Source organism: Lactuca saligna, chromosome 5 (genome assembly GCF_052625555.1).
Source record: "Lactuca saligna cultivar CGN05327 chromosome 5, ASM5262555v1, whole genome shotgun sequence".
NCBI classification, from domain to species: domain Eukaryota; kingdom Viridiplantae; phylum Streptophyta; class Magnoliopsida; order Asterales; family Asteraceae; genus Lactuca; species Lactuca saligna.
The window spans coordinates 35,908,488-35,933,316 of record NC_136421.1 but is presented as its reverse complement, the minus strand read 5'-3'; the positions used below and the strand labels follow the sequence as shown (position 1 = coordinate 35,933,316).

The 24,829-nt window shown below is 33.0% G+C and overlaps 2 protein-coding genes and 1 pseudogene across 7 annotated transcripts; 2 read left to right on the top strand and 1 right to left on the bottom strand.

The window, feature by feature from the left end:
• The first annotated feature begins 1,547 nt into the window (after window positions 1-1,547).
• LOC144997184 (organic cation/carnitine transporter 7-like) lies at window positions 1,548-6,188 on the top strand (annotated as a pseudogene). Its single transcript, XR_013659719.1, has 7 exons — window positions 1,548-1,736; window positions 2,774-2,936; window positions 3,228-3,496; window positions 3,598-3,833; window positions 4,319-4,859; window positions 5,444-5,646; window positions 5,725-6,188. The product of XR_013659719.1 is annotated as an organic cation/carnitine transporter 7-like (transcript).
• A 2,022-nt stretch (window positions 6,189-8,210) lies between these two features.
• On the top strand, window positions 8,211-16,461 carry LOC145047776 (pentatricopeptide repeat-containing protein At4g18975, chloroplastic-like). Of its 5 annotated transcripts, XM_078996111.1 has the most exons (9): window positions 8,211-8,468; window positions 13,127-13,665; window positions 14,442-14,551; window positions 14,635-14,694; window positions 14,925-14,998; window positions 15,283-15,379; window positions 15,470-15,613; window positions 15,725-15,937; window positions 16,031-16,461. In XM_078996111.1, the coding sequence occupies exons 3-9, from the start codon at window positions 14,483-14,485 to the stop codon at window positions 16,220-16,222; spliced, it is 849 nt and encodes a 282-aa protein (XP_078852237.1). In that variant the 5' UTR covers window positions 8,211-8,468; window positions 13,127-13,665; window positions 14,442-14,482; the 3' UTR covers window positions 16,223-16,461. The 5 variants fall into 5 exon arrangements, with proteins under 5 accessions (XP_078852237.1, XP_078852238.1, XP_078852235.1 ...); XM_078996112.1 differs by lacking the exon at window positions 13,127-13,665 and having other exon boundaries at window positions 14,454-14,551; XM_078996109.1 differs by lacking the exon at window positions 13,127-13,665.
• A 238-nt stretch (window positions 16,462-16,699) lies between these two features.
• LOC145047775 (alpha,alpha-trehalose-phosphate synthase [UDP-forming] 1-like) lies at window positions 16,700-24,829 on the bottom strand. The gene is made up of 18 exons (XM_078996107.1): window positions 24,570-24,829; window positions 23,325-23,688; window positions 23,041-23,138; window positions 22,244-22,632; window positions 21,771-21,885; window positions 21,470-21,571; window positions 21,138-21,288; window positions 20,694-20,782; window positions 20,303-20,351; window positions 19,785-19,885; window positions 19,401-19,588; window positions 19,176-19,293; window positions 18,920-19,093; window positions 18,549-18,668; window positions 18,272-18,359; window positions 18,046-18,176; window positions 17,474-17,572; window positions 16,700-17,317 (listed from the first exon to the last, which is right to left on the bottom strand). Exons 1-18 carry the CDS (start codon window positions 24,618-24,620, stop codon window positions 17,003-17,005), a joined length of 2,742 nt encoding a protein of 913 aa, XP_078852233.1. The 5' UTR covers window positions 24,621-24,829; the 3' UTR covers window positions 16,700-17,002.

Sequence of the window (24,829 nt, the reverse complement as noted above, 5' to 3'; positions counted from 1 at the left end):
CCCCACAATCTGAAAAATAGTTGAACAGATCACCGCTCCAAATACTGCCTCTATAGATCACCTATACAAATAACAGGGACCCAATCTCTACTATTTTTGAATTTCCCAAAATTCCCTTAAGTCAAACTTGGTCAAGTCTATGGTTAAAGGTCAAAGTAAAAAAATCAAAGAGTCAACACACGCGGAGTACGCCCTGCATACTCTATTACCACACATGGCGTTGCGAATCCCTTTCTAGATTACGAGGCCCTGGTTATTACACACTGTGTATCACTAGGTACGCCTTGCATACTCAACCAACACCCACTTTCCTCATTAAGTGCTTATTCCTTTAAGTCCTTACATCCAAATCTCAAATCTAACCCTAAATAACCTCTTAAATCATAAAGTTTCCAACTTTATAACTTTGCATGACTAGAAAGTGTCCAAATCTAAAAACCTTAACATATCATAAGATTCTAAGCCTCAATACTCATGAATGGATGAAAGGAAAGGATCAATATCACATTTTTTATGACTCCATGCACTTCAAAAACATTTGAAAAGGCTACTCATTAGGTATGGAGTAGCTCATACTCAACTATGCCAAGAATATGGGATCAAAATGCACACAACTTAACTAACAAGATCTAGTGAAACACTCATCAAGTTTAGAATTATATACCTTTTGGAGGTTGCTTGAGAGGTGAAATTCCCAAATCTACAATGCTTGAAGCTTTCCAAGTGCACTCCAATGATCTTCTTCCTTCAAGGTTGGACATAAAACACTCAAATAACTCAAAAACTCTCATGAAAATTAGGGTCTGCAAGGGGTCGTTTGGGGGGATGGAGGCTGAAGGTGTTAGGGTTTATGGGAGTTAAGGTTGCTTAAATATGGTTCAAATCCTCAATATTAGGGTTTGCATATCTGCCGAGTACGCCTTGCGTCTCCATTGAGTACGCCATGCATACTCTTAAACATCCGCGTCCTTTTTAAAGCTTACGCCTAACGTACGCCCCGAGTATGCAGGGCGTAAGGACCATTTTTTTGCAATAATTGGTAATTTGAAACAAGAAAGGAAATTACCTGATTGGTTGGGTGTTACAAAAGAAGTCGAATTATGTGAAAATAGTCTTGTGGGTATCGATTGGATTGTTAACATTTTGATAGGTAAAAGATTTTTTTGGTATTCAGGAGTCGATCTCCATCTACGTGATCAGGGTTTGACTTAGATAGCTAGGGCAAACGGGATAGATAGCTTTTTGGGGAGTTCAATCTCATGTATTGGTTTTAATATTGAAGGACAATTTGGTGAATTTGTTTTATATATATTAATATGATTATAAAATATAAAAATCCATCAAAAAACTTAAAAAATATATTTAAAAAATAATAGGTAAATACGATATTTTAAAAGAAAAAAAAAACATATAATATTTAGATTTTAGGTTTGACAAATACATATTTTAAATTTTAATTAGAAAGATATACGAAAGTATAAAAAAAAAAAAAATTCTATAATAACGATGTTTGCTGACTGTTTATTGCATTCAACGTGTAAACTTCACACGGTCTTGTTGCCATTCACCAATGAGAAACATAAATAAAAGTTAGGTTTTCCATTTCTGTCATATAGATGGTCGCATAATTTTCTCAAACTCATGGAGGCTTGTCAAAGTCAAAACACATCCGAGATTCATCTACATTTTCTCCTGCTTCTTCGTTGATTTCTTCCGTTATCCTCCTGCTCTTTAAGGTTCGATTCTTTTGCAACCCTTTTATCAACGTATCATATCTCTATCTTGATTATCCATACTGTACGTCATTCTAGATTTAATTTTCCTGGGACTTATTGCAACAACTCTTAACCCGTTTCAAATTTGGGTTTTATTTTCCAGTTTTTTTGGATCATTGGTTGGAAGCCAATTCATTTACATACGGTTTCCGATATGCCTTTTTATAATTTCACCTGAATCTGTATTGATGGATCTTTCCTGTTTAAAGTATGATGGTTGACCTTATTCCAAATTGCTACTTACATTCCCTATGAAAGCGATCATCGATTTCAGAAAATTATTTCACCATTCTTGAAATGTATGCTTAAAAATAAAATAAAAACTAACCCTGTGCATTTAGGTCAGCGCCCTCGAATTTTATTTTGTAACTTATGAACAAATAATGCTCTGATATGAAAACTACATTATGGGGAGTTTGGTTTGCCAGATTCCTTGGGATTTGGCTGGAATTGGTTGCAAATGCTTAAGGAATTGAATTCCATTAGTTAAGGAATTCAACTTTCCCTCCATAAAGTCATGAAATTTATTCCATTCCTCCCTCATTTGTGTAAATGGCTGAAATAACTTTCCTAACACCAAAAATTGATAACTAGTTGTCTCCTCTTTAAAGCATGTGGAGCATATAACACAAACAATAATCTACAAAAAAGTCAATGAAGGGTGGTTATGTCATTTCTCATTATTTACATTCTAAACCTGTTGACATATTCATAAACAAATATAAAAAATACAAGGGATATTTTTTGTTTTAATGTGGTAATAATAGACATGAACAAACCTACATGGAAGCATGCATTTGCATTCCATGAAGAACATTATTGTAGTGTAAGAAAACAAAATAAAATAAAAAGTTGTTATGGTAGTGGTTAAAAACTTGGGAAAAATAACAATATAAAAGTAGTTAATTTTTATTACTTTCCGATCATTTTGTGAAGTTACAAGTTGGATACTAAAATGTTGAATTTGGCATTGTTGCATGCTTTGATGGGTCAACCAGAAGGTAAAAAGCTTGTGATTCTCTAAATGCGCCTAATTGGGCCTCGGCTAGCCAATGTTCCCATATCTTTGGATAAAAAGTACTTCCGGTTTCCATTATGAGAAAGAATATAAGTTTCTCCTCACTAACCCAAAAAAGGAGTCAAAGTCCAAGCGCTAAAATGGTATATTATGTAGTTATTAGGGATCAATGCAAGAAATAGCAATGTACTTTCATTCATTTGTTTATTACAACATTCTACTTTCATTTCTTTCTATTTCTGTGATGTACTTTGAAAAATGTATCCAGTTATAGCAATGTTATGTTGTTATCTAAATACAAAGCAATTTTCAATGCTATAACTGGATAGATATTTTCAAGTGTGTATATATATATATATATATATATATATATATATATATATATATATATATATATATTGTAGCTAAGTTATGGAATTAAATTGTTTGCAAAGATGGGAGACGAGAGCCGAAGCTACACGGTGGATGATGCACTTGCAAGCGTAGGATTTGGGAAGTTCCAAATGCTTGTGCTTGCGTATGCAGGGATGGGTTGGATTTCAGAAGCCATGGAAATGATGCTTCTTTCGTTTGTGGGACCCGCACTTCAGTCTGCATGGAATCTTTCCTCTCATGAACAAAGCATGATTACTAGTGTTGTCTTTGCTGGCATGTTGGTTGGAGCATATTCATGGGGTGTTGTTGCAGATAAACATGGAAGGAGGTATAGTTTTCCATTTTTTTTAAATGTTTCAAAAAAAAAATGATTTGTAGTTGTAGTTTTATTGTTTTATTGTTTTTTTTTTTTTTTTTTAAATATTATAGGAAAGGATTTCTTTACTGCAATGGTTACTTCTGTGGCTGGTATGCTTAGTGCTTTAGCTCCTAACTACGCATGTCTCATCATTCTTCGCTGTCTTGTTGGAATTGGTCTTGGAGGTGGGCCCGTCCTCTCTTCTTGGTTTCTAGAGTTCATCCCTGCTCCAAGCAGAGGCACTTGGATGGTTTTCTTTTCAGCTTTTTGGACTATTGGAACTGTTTTCGAGGCTTCTGTTGCATGGGTATATATATGCTTCCTTTCCTTTCATTATAACTATACCTTTTGACAATGAGGATGACAAAGGGCATTTTTGTCTTTTGCACAGACAAGAGATCCAGAGCCAGTCTTTTTTGGGTGGGACAAAATTTAAATTTTTGTTCACTTGACATCAATCCTAGTCATAGTCCAATGAATGTCAAATGCAGTACAAAATTGTCCTGTTCTGCTTTGTCTTGTCATACAAAATGGGCCATTTTTGGGCCCGTTTTGTTTTTTTATGTAGAACAGGACAGAAACAGTTGTACTGTGTTTGACTTGCAGTTGCATTGGGACTAGGACTGATGTCAAGGGGACAAAAATTAATTTTTTTTTCCCACCCAAAAAAGGTGGGACGGGGACTCGCTCTTGATCTCTCGTTTGTGTAAAAGACAAAAATGCCCCTCCCATCTCTTGATATATTTTCTATATTTACTTTCGTAATATATTTTTAAATTTTCTTTTTTGTAGTTTGTGATGCCAACATTGGGATGGAGATGATTACTTGCATTCTCATCTCTGCCTTCATCTCTCCTCCTTGTATTCTACCATGTAGTCCCGGAATCACCGCGATATTTATGCTTAAAAGGAAGAACAAGTGAAGCCCTTCGAATCTTGGAAAAAGTTGCCAAGATAAACGGGAAATCACTTCCCTCCGGAATCCTTGTTTCCGACAATGAAATCGAGTTGAATGTCAAGTCAATGGAATCAGAAGGTGCACGCTTGCTCCCTCAGAGTAATAATAATAAGCACACGGATGATGAAAAACCGGAAGTTATCAATCATAGTAAAAGTAATGTGTCAACATTGGCAATGTTGTTTTCACCGGAATTGATAAAGCCGACTTTGCTTTTATGGGTGGTTTTCTTTGGGAATGCTTTTTCTTATTATGGGCTTGTGCTTCTTACAACCGAGTTGCATAATGGTGCGAATAATTGTGGACCAAATGGATCACGATCTCAAGGCTCGGAGGAGGTTAGCTACAAAGATGTCTTCATCACTAGTTTTGCAGGTATGCTTTGTATATGCATGTGTGGGTCCCGTTTTTGGATAAATAATGTTTGGTAGCATTTTAGAAAGGGATGACATAAAAGCCCTTAAGTTTGGCAGAAATATGCGCATTTACCCTTTAATGGATTTTAGGTTCACTAATACCGGATACTTGCAACTTTTTTTTTTCTTTCCGATTTTACCCTTTTTGCTAATTTACCTGGTAAAACCGAACATTCTTGCCAAACGTAAGTGCTTTAATGAACCTAAAATCCACAAAAGGGAAATTTCGTACATTTCTACCAAACTTAATGACTTTTATGTCATTATCCCTTTGAGAAAATAGAACGAAAAAATAAATGAGGGCAAATATGTAAAAAGTTAGGACTTAATGAGAATGCCTCTTTTTCTCGACTTAATGGAGAAAGACTATGAAAGAAGACTTTCCTCTTAATTGCCTTGATTTTCTCAAATATTTTCTAAACAACGCCTTTGTTTTTCTTTAATATATAAAAAAAAAGACATATTTTCATAGTTTAATACATTACATTGTTCATCTGTGGAAGATAATCTGGCTGAGTAGATTTACCTTTAATTTGGTTCAAGAGTTCCCGGGACTTATTATATCAGCTTTTACAATCGATAAATTGGGTCGAAAGCGCTCCATGTCAACAATGTTCTTCCTTTGTTGCATTTTCTTGCTCCCATTGACTTTCCAACAACCTCAAGCTCTCACAACGGTTCTTCTCTTTATGGCTCGAATATGCATCACAACAACCTTCACTGTGGTTTACATTTTTGCCCCTGAGGCAAGTCCTTCAACTTTGCTTTTATTTATCATACAATTCTGCTTTTATTTCTTACTATTATTATATTATTATATATAGATATATCCGACATCAGTGAGAACAACGGGTGTTAGGGTGGGCAGCTCGGTGGGGCGAATTGGCGGCATGATATGTCCGCTGGTGGCGGTGGGTTTGATACATGGCTGCCATCAAACCGCCGCCATCCTCCTCTTTGAATTTGTTATTTTTTCTTCGGGTGTTTGTGTCATGCTTTTCCCCTTTGAGACAAGCGGAAGAGAACTCACTGATTCTACAGTTCCTGAAACTGCAACCACTTTAGAAGTGGGTTGACTCCTCATGATTGTTTGTAGTTTTTACTTTTTAGGAAAACACACACACACATACATACTAGCAACTTGTAATCGATTATATGATAATTGTAATATGTTTTGAAATGGAGTAGATTTGTAATTTATATTCATATCTTGGCACTATGTATAAACAATTCAATTTGTTACATTTTTATTCAAAAATGTTAATAAGTCCTCTATTTTTACTACAAAGTTCGGATATTTCATTAAAGTAAGAATTTTTCCATTTAATCGCATATAAAAGATGTGCCAAAGATTTTCATGCGCAATATACATCCTATCTAAATCACTAAAATCATCCATGTGGAATTCAGCTAAAATCTGTGTATTTTTTGATGGGTTAAAGTCACATTACAAATTGTGCATAGATTTGAACTTTCACATTTTCATATCTACAACCATATTAAAACACTCTAATGTCACACCTAAAATCGTAATTGGGATCTGTTCAAAACTTGCAAAAGAAAAAAACAACAATGATGCAGCAACATGTTCATCTTTTATTTAAACTTTATTGTTTATTACAATATATGTTGGGGATACTACCTTTGGACATCATCCCATAGCCCAATAAATAAGTCTGAAGGGTGAACGAATTAATAACACGACTCAGGCCCAATAGTCGTGTCCACTTCATGACAAATTCTTATTATTGTGGGCTTGGACTCGAACAATGGAATTTAGTCAAATTACCCCTCCAAAATAGTTTTATTCTATTTTTTTATTATAACGGAGGGAATTAAATTTGCAAATTTTAAGTAAACAATAATTAATCTAAAAGGATAAGTACCGAAGAGTGTTGTAAAAACCGGTTTGAACTGACCGGTCGAACCGATTAGACCGGGAACTAGGGATGAGCATAGGCGGGTACCCGCCTCATTTGGCGAGAACCGGAACCGGAACCGGAACCGGCGGTTCCTAAAAAGTTAGAATCAGAACCGGAACCGCTCTAGACAGTTCTTAAATGTTTGGAACCAGTCCCGGAACCGGCGGTTCCTAGAAAGTTAGAACCGGAACCGGAACCGCTCTAGACAGTTCTTAAATGTTTGGAACCAGTCCCGGAACCGGCGGTTCCGGTTCCGGGAGCGGGTAACCTGGTTACATTAATTTTGTTAACTTTTGTCGATAAAACCGCAATTTAGTTCTATTCAAATCAAGTCAATTCGGACCAAAGACGGACAAAACCGGACCAATATATATTCTAAACTGGTTTGAGTCACACACACACACACACACACACACATATATATATATATATATATATATATATATATATATATATATATATTAACCGGTTCCGGCGGGTACCCAGCGGGTAGCAGTTCCAAAAAAACGAGAACCGGAACCGGAACCGTTTAAGGCAGTTCCGGTTCCAAAAGCGGGTACCCGGTTCCGATGCTCATCCCTACCGGGAACCAGGGAAGGGAACGATTCAACTATCACTGGTTTTATACCAATTTTTGAACAGGATTGAACCGACCGGTTTTTTCAAAATACATGGAAATAAATCATTTTCAATAATAAACTTTGGTGGGTTTTTTTCACATTTATTTAGATTTTTCTCAATAAAAACATATGGTAAATGATATGATGTTTTTTTATGCACTTGTATTAATCTAAAACTATATTTTGCTTCGGTATTATATTTTATTTTCTTTTTGACGTATGCGAATTGATGTAAAACTTATAGTTATGTGTTGTTTTAATATATTTAGATTGATCTACAACTTATTTTTATGCATATTTTTAATGTTTGAACTTGTAGACGTCAAATTCATGTTTTAATGTATGTATATATGTATGTGTAGAAAAATGATAAAAATTATAGAAACCGGTTGACCCGGCGGTCGAATCGGTCGCCATACCGGTTCAACTAAAAAACCGGTTTTTAAAACATTGGTACTGAACATGTTTTTTTAGTATTATAATTTAGGGAAAATGATGCAACGATCCTATTATGTATTTTACATTTGCCCATTTAATTTTTAAACTTATTTGCGTGTTTTTGGAAAGAATAAGCTTAGGGACTGTTTGTTTACCACTTAATACGTCTTAAAAAGAAGCATGTCTTAATCTAACCAATTAAGGGGGTGTTTGATACCCGTCTGACTGGGTAGACATATGGGCTGACTCGGTCAGATATTTACTGTTTGATGATATGCTTTGTCGGTTAGCCGTCTGGCCCAAATGTCTCTGACTGGGAATAAGGACGCTTCTACCCCTCTGTTATCTTTCTTCCCTCGTTATCCGATACCCATTCTTTCAAACGTAACCTAAAAAAAAAAAGCGCAGACACAAAAATCGCCGCCTCCTCCATCGACAGCTAACCGCCATCTCACTCGTCGCTGCCATCTAGCCGCCATCTAGCTGCCGTCTCGCCACCATCTCGCCGGCTAAAGAGAACTCGCCATCTCCGAGCAATTTCTCTCGCTTTCCCTGTCATTCAAGATCACTGTAATTCATCAAAAACGGGTAAGCTAATCTTCTCCTGTTATGTTAATACTATTTGAAATCAGAATCGCTTATGCTATCATGTTATGCAATCTGATGTATAATGTATAAAATCAGAATCCGATTTGCTCTAATAAATCTGAAATTTTAATTACCTGTATCAAATTGAAGCTTTCCCTTTCTTCTTAATAATTTTTGAAATCGGTTATGCTTGAGAGCTAGACTTTTATTTCTTGTTTGCCATTGTTGTTCACAAAGTTGTAGCTTTCCCTGTATCAAATTCCATAGAAACAACAGGAAGAATAATAATTGGTTTTGAAATAAAAAATTGATTTGATTTGAGTTGTTGCCCTTTTCTTGTGTGTCATATTTGTTTTGAGTTGTTTCCCTGTATCAAATTGCATAGAAGCAAGTCACAACAGGAAGCTTTCCCTTTTTCCTAATATTTTTTGAGGTTAATGTTTTAGGATTTGATTTGTTTTGAGTTGTTGCCCTTTTTGTGAAATCAGAAATCAAAAATTAGTTTTGAAATAAAAAATTGTTCTTTTCCTAATTTAAGCCCTGTTTTGCACAGCAACAGAAACTATAATTATTGGAGAATAATAATTTTCTTATGCAAAGCCCTTCAAATCTTCTTTCTCCATACATGATTTCACCTAACACCCAAAATCTCTTCAATAGGCTATTTGACTAGTTAAGATTCACACTTTCAAACTCAAATTCAAAACAAATATGCTGTATCATTTTGTGTGATGACATTAATTTGGATTATGTGAGTTTAAGCAATTAAAACACTAATGATGAGTTACAAATTATGAGATACATAAAGTAAATATTTTATGTAAGAGATCATCTTTGTGAATTGTGACAAAGTAGTTTTTTTTTTTTTTATATGGATACACGACTACCTTCCTATCCCATTATAATGGAATTTCCTAGGTATGTTGTTGTTTTTTATCAAGTAAATAGTTTTTCTTCCAAAACAGTAATTCTTAAAAATGTATATTTATATTTGTATAGACTAGTATGGATTAGTCGATGATAATTGATAATCCTGGGAAAGAGTATAAATGTGGAAATTTAGAGGGTCATTTTCCATTTAATATTTATATGGTTAGTTGGGACAGTTGGAAGTTTGGATGTACTTGTTTTTATAATTATTCAACAATTTATACCTTTTTCTTGGTTATGTACAAAAAGAGAAATGAATGGAATGAAAATACTTAACAATTACAAAAATACCCATACAACACAAAATTCATAGAATTCAATATATTCAACATTATCTAGTCAAAACTTATAGTTTTTATCATAATAATGAGATACTAATTGAACTAAAAAACATATCAAAGTCTTTTGACTTTTATTTTGTTATGTGGCAATTACAGGTAGAGAATTTGATTAAAGATTGTAGTTGGGGAAAGTTAATGTGGCTAAACTATATAATACTATATATAAAAGCTACAGAGGGAGCTGAAGGTATTGGGTTTTTACGGATTTGTGTGTGATTAGCAGGTATACATGTTATGTGCTCCATTCCATATTATCAATAGATTGGAAGGCGAAAAGCTATCATCATTAACCTCTACATAATCACTAATTATAATCTGTGTGTAATTTATGAAGATGCCACAAAATTGAAAACTACACAGACACAGCCACGATTACATGATATTATAGCATAGCACACAAAGAAGAATACACTAAATGGAACACATTAAGATAAAAAAAAACTAAAGGTAGAGAGATGATAACCTTTAAATGACGTTCCTTGATGAGTGTAACTTGAAAGAAAACCTTCAAACGGGATTACGGGTACTAAGAATGCTCAAAATGAAGCCCTATGCTGCAGAGAGAATGATATGCTGCCGTACATGGATGATTTTATGCGAGTTTTGAGATGGAGATTGCTAATTTCTTTCCGATTTGGAGGGAAATCAATTCATAAGTGGCTGATTTTTCAGCGTTCATGTCTTCACGATAGATACAAGGGCAGAATCGGAAGATGTCTAATAGAGCCTCAATAGAATGAAAAATAAAAATCAGGGGTGCCCGCGACTGAAAACACGGCGTTTGGATTTTTTTTTTTTTTTTTTTTGAGTAAATAATTGGGAAAATGACGCGAGATATTTATTCAGTCATTTAATTTAATTTATTTTCTTTTTATTTTATTTATTTTTGTGGGAACAAACTATTTAGTCACTGGACCTGCTTTAACCGGTTAATAAAGCCATGCAATTAAATAAAATGTCACATAATAATTTTTTTTTTTAAATGTGGGCCACGTTGATTAGGATATGTTTGAAAAACATCATTGATTTCTTTCAGGCATTTCATCAAATAGTTTCTCTGAACAATTGTTCAAATTGATATATGTTATATCTGATCAAAGGATTATTTTTCCATCCATCTGTAAACCTGGAAAAAGTCATATAAGGAGTTGTGATTTGGTAGAGGGGGTGTTTGAAGCTTTGAAAGGGACAAACAATACTCGTTTTGATGCATCAAGAATCGTTGTGAATCTTCCAAATTTAAGACGAGTTGATTTGGAGTGGCTACCTTTTCTCAGGTATATATCGAAGAGTAAGATAGACATTATTTGAGTTTCCGAAGCTAACAACAGTCTCTATATATGGCCAGATGAAAGTGGTAATTGCTAAGGATGCAAAGGTTGTTGTTGAAAAAGTATCTAATGGAAAAAAGAGTTAGGTTATGTTGTCCTTAATATTTAGAAAACATTCATATCTCAAGGGGTTTTGCTTTGCGAAGGATGATTTTTCATTCCATTATTGGTTGAGAAATTAAATTGCTTCCTACTTTTTATACCTACAAATGTTCCTATCCAATAAAATTATAACAAATGTCATCATTTCATATTTTTTTAACTAACTCATTAAGGGTATATTAGGAATATATTAAATAAAATTAAATTGAATGGTAATTTGTCATAATTTTAATGGGTAGAAATAAATATAGGTATAAAAGGTAGGAGGTAATTTAATTTCTCTTATTGGAAACTTCGACTATGGAGCAGTGCCCGAAGTGTGAGGGTTTTGTAAAAAATATGAAGATGTATGATTAGATTGAGAATTGAGACAGAAGGAGGAGAACAAGGAGTAGGAAATTTGAGACTTTTAAAAATCAACATTGGTTAAGGGAAAATGGTTAACCGGATGACCCTTTCTTTCGGGAAATTTGAGAAAGAAAGGGTCATCCGGTTAACCATTTTCCCTTAACCAATGTTGCTATAATATCATGTAATCGTGGCTGTGTCTGTGTAGTTTTCAATTTTGTGGCATCTTCATAAATTACACACAGATTATAATTAGTGATTATGTAGAGGTTAATGATGATAGCTTTTCGCCTTCCAATCTATTGATAATATGGAATGGAGCACATAACATGTATACCTGCTAATCACACACAAATCCGTAAAAACCCAATACCTTCAGCTCCCTCTGTAGCTTTTATATATAGTATTATATAGTTTAGCCACATTAACTTTCCCCAACTACAATCTTTAATCAAATTCTCTACCTGTAATTGCCACATAACAAAATAAAAGTCAAAAGACTTTGATATGTTTTTTAGTTCAATTAGTATCTCATTATTATGATAAAAACTATAAGTTTTGACTAGATAATGTTGAATATATTGAATTCTATGAATTTTGTGTTGTATGGGTATTTTTGTAATTGTTAAGTATTTTCATTCCATTCATTTCTCTTTTTGTACATAACCAAGAAAAAGGTATATTGTAACCTAACTTCAAACTCCCCAAATTTTTTGTTACTTTCAACTCTTGAGAAATCGTTACGTTTTTACAAAACTTGGATTAGTCAAATCAGCAGCCTTAAGTTAAAGATTTTTATATTTGAGTTTATTTGTGTACATATAAGTTAAATTCAGACTATGTCAGATGTATGAATTTTGGTTGTTTGGCAGGATCTGAATTTTTAAGAGCTGAATTTTTAAGTAGTCTGAATTTCTAAGAGGGTCTGAATTTTTAAGATCTGAATTTTCAAATGTTGTTTGGTTGGAACCTCTGAATTATAGTGCTGAATTATAAAAATGACTATTTTACCCTTCTATTTTATTTTTCGCTTAATTTAATAATTTTTTTTATAAAATAACCAAATACCAAATCAACTTTTTTTATAAACACTATATAAAATCCAAATTAAACATAACTGAAAATTAATATTAATCCAAATCAAACATAACACTGTCAACAATAAATTTCAACATATTTCAGCAAATGAAAAAAAATTCAACATATTTCAGCAAATGAAAAAAAATCAGCAACTTATATTAGCAATTAGGAACACATTTTCTATAAAAAAAAATCTATCTGAAGAATCAGTTGAACTTGTATAAAAATTTTATGAAGAACCAATCTTCTCATGTATATTCTTCATTACTAACCATGAGCTACACCACAAATCAATGGAAACATGACGAAGGAAGAACCAATCAAGTATGAATCAAAATAATTATACCTAATTACATCTACTGTTTATTAATTTCCTATACGAAAAACAAAATTAATACCTATGAAAAGAAAAAAAAAAAAAAAAACTGTAGAAAAACATAAAACTGGGAGTGAATTTCAAAACTCGATTTTTAGACATAAATTTCTACCTAGATTCTTAAAAATCTCGATTTCAAACAATTTTCAGGTTTCAATTTCGATTTTAATAACTCGATTATGAGAAAATCGATTTCAAATTGGAGAATGAAAAACACACCCACAGAGAAAGACTGGAGGAAGGCGGTGACCGGTGGTGGTTGTTGGAGAAATCGATTTCATAAACTCAATTTAAGAAAATCGATTTCAGAAAATTTGGGAGTGATAGAATTTCAGGGATTGGAGAAGAATGAAAGCTAAACCTGATGCCTTGCTGTCAGACCGGGGGTCTAGGACGGTGGCGTCGGAGGTCTCGTGTCGGCGGTGTACAACGAGTTCGACTGAGAGGGTTGGCATGGAGACGTCAAAGAAGGTAGAGGAAATAAGAGGGATGAAGAATGAACAGAGGCGGAATTCTTGGGTAGGGTTGGGCATAAAGGGAAACGTGTCTTTTTTTTTTTCTTTCAGATGTGGTTTCAGATGTGGCCTAGAGTCTGATCGAGATGCAAAAATAAGAGATAAACAAACACACTTAGGCCCCGTTTGATAGTTGCTGACTGAGAAAGTTCTGACTGGGAAAGGTCTGTTTGGGTAAGAAATCCTGACTGAGTAAGAAATCTTGTTGTTTGATTGTACATCTGACTGAATGTGCTGAGTGATGAAAAATGACCATTTTACCCTGCTGTTATATATAGTGATGGATTAAATTGTTGAATAATTATAAAAACAAATACATCCAAACTTCCAACTGTCCCAACTAACCATATAAATATAAAAGTCAAAAGACTTTGATATGTTTTTTAGTTCAATTAGTATCTCATTATTATGATAAAAACTATAAGTTTTGACTAGATAATGTTGAATATATTGAATTCTATGAATTTTGTGTTGTATGGGTATTTTTGTAATTGTTAAGTATTTTCATTCCATTCATTTCTCTTTTTGTACATAACCAAGAAAAAGGTATATTATAACCTAACTTCAAACTCCCCAAATTTTTTGTTACTTTCAACTCTTGAGAAATCGTTACGTTTTTACAAAACTTGGATTAGTCAAATCAGCAGCCTTAAGTTAAAGATTTTTATATTTGAGTTTATTTGTGTACATATAAGTTAAATTCAGACTATGTCAGATGTATGAATTTTGCAAATTACAAAAAAAAAAAAACACTTGCTAATTAAGTAGTGGGTACCGTTTTCTTTTACGATTCATTAAGGTTAATCTAGCTGCTAATTATTTTTATATGCTAAAAATCAGTATGAATTTGATTTTGGTAAAAGTGCAATATGATTATGTACTATTATTTGATGATATATGTTTATAAGGTGGTGTTGATTTTTAGAAAGTTTAACAATTCATTGCAAAAGCTTCATATTCAGATCCACCAACAGAAGTTTATAGATCAAAGATGTTGAAAGCACAAAGCATGCTGACAACTCAAATGTCATTTCCAATTTCATTAGCTAAACAAAATCAGGTCAAAAGAATAGTCTTTTCTAAGCTTCCTTCTACTTTAAATCTTATATTCATTTTGTATTTGTTTCTTATTCTTGTTGTTAGATAGGTGTGTTTGGAATCCAAGATTCCTCCTTTATTAAAACCCCTTCCATTAGACAAAAGGTAAACATACATTCCTACCATTCAACCCTTTATTTGTTTTCAATTTTCTTGTTTTTTTCTCTTTGATGCCAAACTGAGTCCTTTATAAATACAAATCAATTTTCTTGTTTTTTCAATTGTTTGTTATAACATTCTGCTTGTTTTCTCATTTTAATCACTATTAAAATACATTCGAATGTTAGTTGCCTTTGTTTCCTCTCTTAAATTCATGATTTTGAGACTTTACACAGGAAATTTGGCATGTTGTCAAGTGTTCCAAGAATCAAAGTTCTCGACAGCTCATCAAGTTAAATGATGTGGACAGGTAAGCAAGCTACTTCTTTGTTTTCTTTATTTTGATTTATGATTATTTACTAAACCACCCTTTTCGAAATCTTAATGAACTATTTTCCCCCTTTTAACTATTCACCAAGTTTTTCTGTCATCAAGATCTATACAACAATTTTGAAATTATCTTTTATTCCTGCCATTTGTCATCATGCATTTTTCTTTGTATATTAAATAATCTATTGAGACATGTTGTGACTTAGTTTGTTGTTTTAAGGATTTTGATTGTTGAGGTTAAAGTTTTATTAACAAATATTGCAGAAAAGTTGCCAAAAAGCCAAGTAAGACAGAACACCACTTATGGAATAAGAGAGATTCTGCTGCATCTGGCCAAAAGGCATTGAATCTTGTTCGGATTGTAAGTGCTTATTATTATTATTATTATTATTATTATTATTTTTTTTTTATATTGTTATTAAAGTTATTAAATTTGTGAATTTACTTACAGGTTTGTGGTTTGCCAAATGAGAAAGAAGCTGTTTATGGAGAACTTGATAAATGGACAGCTTGGGAGTCAGAATTCCCAGTGATTGCAGTTGCCAAAGCTCTTAATATCCTTAAACAACGCAAACAATGGAAACGAGTCATTCAAGTATGTTCTCAACATATATATATATATATATATATATATATATATATATATATATATATATATATATATATATATATTTTAAAAAGCTTCCAAACACATGGCATTGTACAGGTGGCGAAATGGATGTTTGGGAAAGGTCAAGGAATGACAATGGGAACATTTGACACCCTCCTACACGCATTTGATATGGAGCAAAGGGTAGATGAAGCAGAGTCATTTTGGAACATGTTTTTGCATACACATGAAAGATCAATCTCAAAAAGGTTGTTTTCAAGAATCATATCCATTTATGCTCATCATAACATGCCCCAAAATATTATAGAGGTAAACAATTCCTGTTGCTTTCCAACATACATACAACTTAAATTATTGTGTAAGTTGTAGTAAAAGTTTAATCTCTTGTAAATAATGAATCAGGTGTTTGCAGACATGGAGGAACTTGGAGTGAAACCAGATGAGGACACCACAAGGAAAGTTGCGCGTGCTTTTCAAATAGTGGGTGAAAAGGAAAAACAACAATTAGTCCTTAAAAAATACTTAAGTCAATGGAAATACATTCATTTTAAAGGTGAACGAGTTAGGGTTAGAAGATACACATCAGATGAATAGAATCTATAACAACTCATTGTGTAGCACCAATACAGACATAACAGGTTGTACTGTGTTTGTCTGACATGTGACATGGGACTCTGACTAATGTCAGTTGGACAAAAGTTACATTTTTTTGTCCTACTCAGAAAAGGTGGGACATGGTCTTGTTGTTAGATCTTTCATATGTGGAAAAGACAAAAATGCCCTCATTATAACTCATCCCACTTGTATATAATTGGAAATAACCCTTGGATCCATTGTATTGTATGTTATCCATGTTTACAATAATAGTTTGTACCTTGTAACAAAAATGTCTTCTCTGATTTTTTTTTAAGAAAAAAAAATCGTTTTTAAACTTTTACCAAATTAATGTAGTACACAATCAACAAAATACCATTCTCAATTTCTCATACATTAATACATAATATAATGTTTCTTATTTCCCCACACGATCTATAAACCATATAAACAAATTCCAATATTATTGCACTCAAAATAATATGTAAACAGCTCAGTGAATTTTTCATACAAGGAGGTGACTGCTTTCCACATCTTAAAAGCTACACAAAAATTTGCTATCAACAAGTGTAGAAAAAATTGGCAAGCCGACAACTTTCAAAACAAAAATGTGCAATCCACTGACTCAAGGGGCCCCACAGAAGTGCATTTTAGAACATTTTTCTAGCTTTTGAGATTTGTAACATGAGTTACTATTGCAAGAAATACCTTTTATCCATGCTAGCAATGTATTTACCACTGTTAACATTTTGTGTGTGTGTGTATTCACTATTATTACGACTATAAAACATCTGCCATTTGTTTTAACAGCGAGACAACATCGGCTGATGAACTTAAGAGATACCTAGCACTGGATCGCTTTCTTTTGACTGAACAAGAGAAGTAATTATTACTATTGAGATCAAGAATTGATGGTGTGGCATCTTTTTTGTCCCCATTGCTAATATGTTTGCTGTTGGAAGGTGGAAACGGATGAGATTTTTTATGTCCTGTAGACCCGTTTCGATCCGAAGATGATCCGTTGACCGGGGTCGATAAACTTGACCTCACCGGAGTAGGTGGCTCTGGCTCAAAAAATGTGTAAAGATCTTCATCCTAATACAATAAGGATTTAAATAGATTATAGAGATAGTGAGTTGTATGTATATGATAGTATTTTGGTTAGATGGAAAGGTATATATATATATATATATATATATATATATATATATATATATATATATATATATATATATATATATATATATATACCTTGGGGAGGAAATGTCCCACACATAGAACATAGTCGATTGGTTCCCTTGTGTCTTTATAATGTATCACTTGTCCTAAAATACGTTTAATTCCTACACCCTAAAAAGGATTGGAGAAAAACGGATCACATGATAAAGTTGCAAATTTTTGTCTCACGCAAAAAAGCAGGAAGGAATCCCTCTTGATCTGTTGTATGTGAAAAAGACATGTATACCCTTCTCATCCTCACCATCAAACATAGCCCTAAAAAGCTTGTTCAGTCTGTCATTTCCTATCAAGTGTAACAAAATGCATTTTGTTACATGGGACGAGACTAGAAAAGTTTTCTAGGGCTATTTTCAATGATGAGGATGAGGAGAGCATTTATGTCTTTTTGCAGAGTCGAGAGATCCCGAGCAAGTCCTTTTGACATCGGTCCCAGTCCAATGCACATCAAATACAGTATGGCATGTCACATGGGATGGGACATGCCCATGGGATATATATATATATATATATATATATATATATATATATATATATATATATATATATATATATATATATATATATAAAGAAGTAGAAGGGGAAACCTTGGTGACTCCAGTGGTGCGAACCTCAACGGACCTGCCACCCTGAACAACTTCTACGGATGCATTTGATATGGGTCCTGTACAAAGGTGCTGCAACATGTCTTTAGCTTGAAGCCTTCCAAACTCGATATCTGTAGCCCATAATTAAAGTGAAAATCGAATTAATCTAAAAACATAATATATATATATAAAAGGAAATATAAATTGATGACGATAATAACCTAACCTGCATACTTATAATTCCAAACCAATGATGTCTCACAAAGCTCAAACTGAGATCGAGGAGTTCTCTCGGTGAAATACTCAAACACGTGCTGAAATCAACATATCATAAAGTCTCCCAAGGATATGATTTCAATCGATTATTATTGTAATTGTATAATCATATTCAACACACACTAAATATTTATAAACAGTTTAAATTTTAGACAAAAGTGTTTAGGGTTTGTGGCACATGCTCATGATGATATCGAAAAGGGGAAATGTTGGCTGAATGGACTGACCTTGACACTATCAACCCAATCCATGTGTACTTGAGGCATGTTTCTTGTCCATTTTTTATTGGGTGTTCTTAAAAATACTCCATGTTCAGCAGCTAACCATATGTTTAATTCTCCAAAGTTCTGCATATTCATCAAATAAAACACCAACATTTTATTTGCTAATGATATGAGATGCCTATTTCTTACATTTAATTATACCTGGCAATTCGTGTATTCGTGTCATGAAAACGTGTCAGCCACAAATTTGACACGATATGATTACACAATGAGAAATAAGCTTTATCTCAATTTTTAAGATGTATTCGTGTCGTGTCGTGTCTCTCACAGATTCGTGTCTTCGTGTCTGAAATTGCCAGGTCTACATTTAATACCTTATCAAGGACAGAATGATGGCTTCCACTTAAGATGACTACTGTAGTCTTTGGATCATCACAAAGTCTCTTTAAAGCTTCTTTTGCTTCAGGGTGTAGTCTGGGTTCCATTTCTTTGAATTGATCGAATTGTCTACCCGTATCCATAGGTTCAGTCAGTGTTGAATTAAACCCCTATGAAGTTGAAAGTATACAAACTAATTTTAGAACAACATTTTGTTTTTATTTTTGTATTTAATTTAAAGGGAGAGAATACCAAAATGAGTAAACGGTTGTTCGAATCCAAATATCGGTCAACTGCTTCATTTGTTTCAAGTAGAGGTGGAATTTGTCTAATCCTCAATTGAGCTTCCACAATTGTATCATTCAATTCACTACACATCAAGACAATAAATAAACCACATGCTTACATTTACATTTATTTAATTGATAAAAAAATAAAGTGAATTGATAATATTTGGTAAACAAATAAGATGCATACCTAACAAATGTTTCAGCCCATTCTTGGGATGTATGACTAGTGACATGGACAAAGTTATGGTGGTGTCTTTTTTCCCTTTCCTCAGCAGGCATATTTAGAGCATAACCAATTGAAGAAGCTACTTCTGTAATGTTCCATGGATTTACCAAAATTGCCCCTGCACCTAGAGATTGTGCTGCTCCTGCAAACTATGTGTATGAAACATACAAATTACTACTTCATCCATTCCATGAAAATTGTAATGTTTAATAACTATGCACTTACTTTTTTTTTTGGAAAAATAGAGAAAAGAAAACTAACAATGTACTTTTACCAATTTTTTTTTTCAATTTACCCACTTGACTATCTTTTTGTAGTGATTGAATAATAATTAGGAATAAATACCTCACTTAAGATTAGAACACCTTTCTTTGAAGCTTGACAAGCTACAAATTCATAACTTACAAGATTCATTCCATCCCTTAATGATGTAATAAGAGCCACATCTATGTAAAAAAAAATTGTATATCACTTTATCCACCAATTCGAGAAAATATGATTGTGTTAGGTAGCAAAAAAGACTTGTTAATTGAGATTTTTAAAGGGAGAAAGAAGCATAGTTTAGCATCTATGAGTAAAGTACAAGTGCATAACATAGGGTTAAAATGCAAGAAAGAGCAAACTACTTTCAATTATTTATGTGCTATAGTATCCTACTTCCATTTCAAAAAAATTGAAAGTATAAAGCTATAATTGGGTATCTTTTCAAAGTAGAATATGTTAATAAGAAAAAAAAAAAGGAAATACAATGTTGTAATAGAAAGAAATGAAAGTGAGATGTTATAATAGACAAATAAATAAAAGTACGTTATTTCTTGCATTCAAACAGCATAACACATGATTTGGTAGGGGTTAAAGCATACCCGTAATGGCGTATAATGCACATAATCCATGAAAGTCAAGAGAGCGATCCTGTATAAAGAAAAGGAATCACAGATTTCAAGGCTAAAAAATCATGGGATATTATTCTATTGATGCATCTACAAGAAGAGAAGAATCTTTCACACAATCATCATCTTGTATTTTGTAGTTTAATTAACCTTTTTCTCCCATTTGCATGAGTGTACTCTTATTAGTATTGGTCCCAAAGGTATAACAGTATTTGTAGGGGGGAGGGGGGGATCGAATACAAATTATTCAAGTTTTAAGATATTTCTTGATAATATAATAATCAACCATTATACATTGAATCAATATCTTGTGTTTTAACTCAAGATTCAACAAGATGTTTTTCAATTAAAAGAAAAGACAAACCAAATGATGAATAGGGACAGTTGTAAGGCTCCCAAATCTTCCATTAATTCTTCCAACAATTTCATGAACTTGACATGTGAGCTTTTGATCTGTTAATCCACAAAGAACAAAAATAGAAATGACACGAGTTTCATGCTTCGATAATTGATCCATTAATCATAAAGGAAAAAAGAAATAGCAACATACTTTTATTTATTTGTGTATCATAGCATCCTACTTTCATTTCTTTCTAGTAGAATAATATAATTTCAATCTTTTTATTATTAAGGCATTGTACTTTAAAAATCCTAGCCAATTTTAGCATTTTAACTGGGTAGCTATTTCAAATTACAATGTTGTAATAGGATAAAATAAAAGTAAGATCCTATAAATAATAAATAAACAAATAAACAAAAGTATGTTGTTATTTCTTGCATTTAACCCTTAAAATGATTGAAAGCATACACTCGGGAACATCTGTTCTTGTTGGCACTGCAATCTGAAGCAACACCACTTTGTCATGCCAATCCGGATTTTCTTCCAAGAATTTTTCAAATGCCAAAATCTTTTGTGGAATTCCCTTAATCATGTCAAGGCGATCGACTCCTAACATTACCTTCATATAAAAAAAAAAACCAATGAGAAATGCCAAGATATGCATGTGCATACCCTGAAAAGAAACTTTTAGTTTTTTTGTACTGTAACAAATTATTGAAAATTTGAAAATTCCATATTGTATTGCATCCCTTGAAAAAGATTTGTTTTGGTAGTGCATACACAGGTAGATTATGATTTACCTTTCGACCAGCAAATCTCTCCTCCAATTCTTTTATATGTTCTTTGATTTGAGGAAGTTGAATTGCTCGTATAAACCTACCAGGATCTATCCCAATAGGAAACTGTGCTTTCAAAACCCAATATATGAATCTGAATCAGTAGCTGCTTCAAGATTCTAAGTTTTGTGCTCATAAAACATAACAAAATATACATAACTGAATATATATATATATATATATATATATATATATATATATATATATATATATATATATATATATATATATATATATATAAACGAAAGATGATCAAGTAATTTACCGCAGCAACACGAGTAAGTTTCCCTTGATCCTCCACTCCATCAGGAGTACCCTCAAGGCCAAGAATTCGAGTACATGCACTCACAAAGTGCCTTGCATAATCATAAGTGTGGAAGCTGACATATATATAGCACATGTTAGCATCAATACTATCTCCGTTAGGCATAGGACTGACAATTTGTCCATACACTGTCTGTCCCGTCCAAAACAAACGTGTGTCCCATCCAAGATAGACTCCAGGACGGGACAGACAGACAGTCTGCCCATCTGTCTAGGACAGGACACGGGACAGGGCAGACTTTTTGCCCAAGCCAGATAGTCTGCCCAAAAGGCAGACTGTCTGTTCTGAGTCGTCTTCCCGCCAGACTGTCTAGGACATAGTGTAACAAACATAGCCTTAGGGATGAAAGTAGTGATTGAGGCTGAAAGGGGCTAATATTTTTACGGAACAAATTTTAGAATGTAAGCCTTTACCCAACAAGATCGGCTACAAGAACGGCTCGTAGCAGCTCAGATCGGGAAGGGAGTGTTCTCTGAATCTCGGAGGAAGGAAACGGTGTGTGTAGAAACCAACCAACTTTCATCTTATTATTACGTTCTTTCAAATATTTAGGTAGAAACATCAAATGGTAATCATGACACCAAATGACATCCCCTTCTATATAATGCTCACTCACCACATCAACAAACAACTGATTAGCTTTCTTGTAAGCATCAAATTGAGATTGAAAACTACGAGTAGTAGCAAGATGATCCTCTTGTGGGAGACCAAGGTAATGGAAGAGAGGCCATAAGATATTATTACAATATCCGTTGTAATACAGATTAACAAGATCTTCGTCAAGAAAAACCGGGACACACCTCTGCATACCAACAATTGCTAGAGTAACAACCTTGTTTTTTTTTCTTCAAAATATTAACACATCTTCTTTAAACATGAATAAATGGAAGAATAGCAACGTGCTTTAATTTATTTGCGTGTTATAGCATCATACTTCCATTTCTTTCTATTACAACATTCTAATTTAGTTTTTCTCTTATAAAAACGCATTGTATTTTTTATATCATTGTACTTTTGGTTTTTTTTTCTTCTTATTAAGGCATTGGATTTTTAAAAATCTACTCACAAAAGTAGGATGCTATAAACGTTGCGATTTTCTTCATTTAACCGTTTATATATACACAATCTATAATAGAAAGAAATGAGAGTAGGATGCTATGAAGGTTGTTTTTTTTTTAACCCTTTATAAATAAATATACATACAGTCAACCTTGTCAGCTAAAGCTTTGGTGAGTGATTTCTTCCCGATTTCATCAGTTACATTTACTCCAGCCCATCCGATCCATCTTGTTTCAAATTCAGTTATACCTTTATCAAAGTTTTCCCCCTTTAGAATCTTTTCAAATATAAACATAAGGAAAACACTTTATCTAGATAGCACTTAATTTGGTTATTTTAATGGTGTTTAGAAAAGAAATAATAATATGTTACTATTTACTGCAATTTTCCCTGATAATCAACCATTAGTAAAAAAAAAAAAAAAAAAAAACTCACCTAAAAGTGCACCGACTAAACCCCCAACACTCATTTCAAGTTGCCATGATGCATCACCCTTTCTAGTGGCAGAAACAGGTAGACGATTTGCTACTACTAATAAACATTGACTGTTTGTTGGAGGGTGAATTCGTAATTCTTCATCAGGATGGGTCCCTGTTGAAAATATTTTACGATTCCCAATCGTATTATTATTGTTATTATTATTACTACTATTATCATTTCCATGAAAATCATCAGTTTGAGTACTCCTGGAAGATTTTCTTAACTCTCTTTCCTTCAACAGTCTTTCGAGTCTTGTTCTAAGTATAGCTGATGTGTTTTTGTAATCATCTGCATGCATGTCTGATTTTTGTAACTCATCCTGCAATTCATGTTGAAATTTAGTTACTCATTCTAGTCATTGTAAATCATGGTTTAGGAAAAGCAATTGTAACATTCTCCATCATAATGGTGAAATAATTCAACTTTAAGAACCAAATTTTCATCAAACAATGCAAGGAATTTAACACTCCAAAAGGAATAGAATGATTTCTAGTTGAAAAATACAAGCCTCAAACCATGCTTCGATTACTTAGTCTCCTTGACATTAAGTTTGAAATTTTGAGTATTGAAAATTTGCCATAATAAATGGAGACAACTGATAATAACTGTTTGCTTTTATAAAATTGGGACACAACTATTTGTTATGTTCTTTTAAGCTAACAAACTTATTAGTGAAAGGAATCTGAATACCCTCCATACACATGCAAGGTTTTACTTTATAATTAAATAAAATAAATTTGAGCTTTGATCAAATGATTATAATGTTGAGGGTTAACTATAAAAAGCTCCTTTATTTTGAATTTCTCTTTGATTTAAGTAAAGAAAGAGAGTCTCCATTAAGTTCATTAAATCGTGTCTCCATTAAGGTTCAATTCATTAAGACCTGTTTGAGAAAGTAAAATTGAGGATAAAAAACAAACACAAGCATGTTTTTGGGGGAAATTAGTAACAAAAGAGAACAAGAGAATAACTAGAGTAAAGAAAATCCTACTCACACTGAATCATTTTGTGAAATGTCGTATAAGATTCATGAAAAGAATGCAGTTTTTTCATTGTTGAAACAATTGATTTCAAATTGAGCTTAAGATTTTATAAAACTCAAATCAACAAAAATCCATCGAAAAATGAAGTAGGTTTACGCAGAAATTGACGAAACACAAGCACGAATTAGAGAAAAACAAGTAAGGGTTCACGTCTTACCAAATCGTGTTGCAGAATGCCGATCTCTTCACACGATCTAATGTTCTTCATCTTTTTATCAAGAAAATCAAAACCTAAAACGTTTCTTGTTATTTATACAGAGAATTTGTATCCATCTAGATAGAGAGTGATGAGGAAACATGAAGATGGCGTTGGGCGAAAGGTGGGTGTTCTGTGGTTGGAAGATTCGATGCTGAAGTGTGTATTGGCGGTGATATGATGTAAATGTTTCGAAGATAATGGGAGAAACAAGAAAAATG

Bases quoted from the DNA above. Each gene is read 5' to 3' on its own strand.
- LOC145047775 (XM_078996107.1), bottom strand. From the start codon at position 24,620: ATGAAGAACATTAGATCGTGTGAAGAGATCGGCATTCTGCAACACGAT. The intron at 19,094-19,175 runs GTATTCTCTCCC...TCAACTTCATAG, and splicing joins ACAACCGTTTACTCATTTTG to GGGTTTAATTCAACACTGAC. The intron at 18,177-18,271 runs GTTAGGTTATTA...TATGGGCTACAG, and splicing joins TTGGAATTATAAGTATGCAG to ATATCGAGTTTGGAAGGCTT.
- LOC145047776 (XM_078996112.1), top strand. From the start codon at position 14,483: ATGTTGAAAGCACAAAGCATGCTGACAACTCAAATGTCATTTCCAATT. The intron at 14,552-14,634 runs GTCAAAAGAATA...TCTTGTTGTTAG, and splicing joins CATTAGCTAAACAAAATCAG to ATAGGTGTGTTTGGAATCCA. The intron at 15,380-15,469 runs GTAAGTGCTTAT...ATTTACTTACAG, and splicing joins CATTGAATCTTGTTCGGATT to GTTTGTGGTTTGCCAAATGA.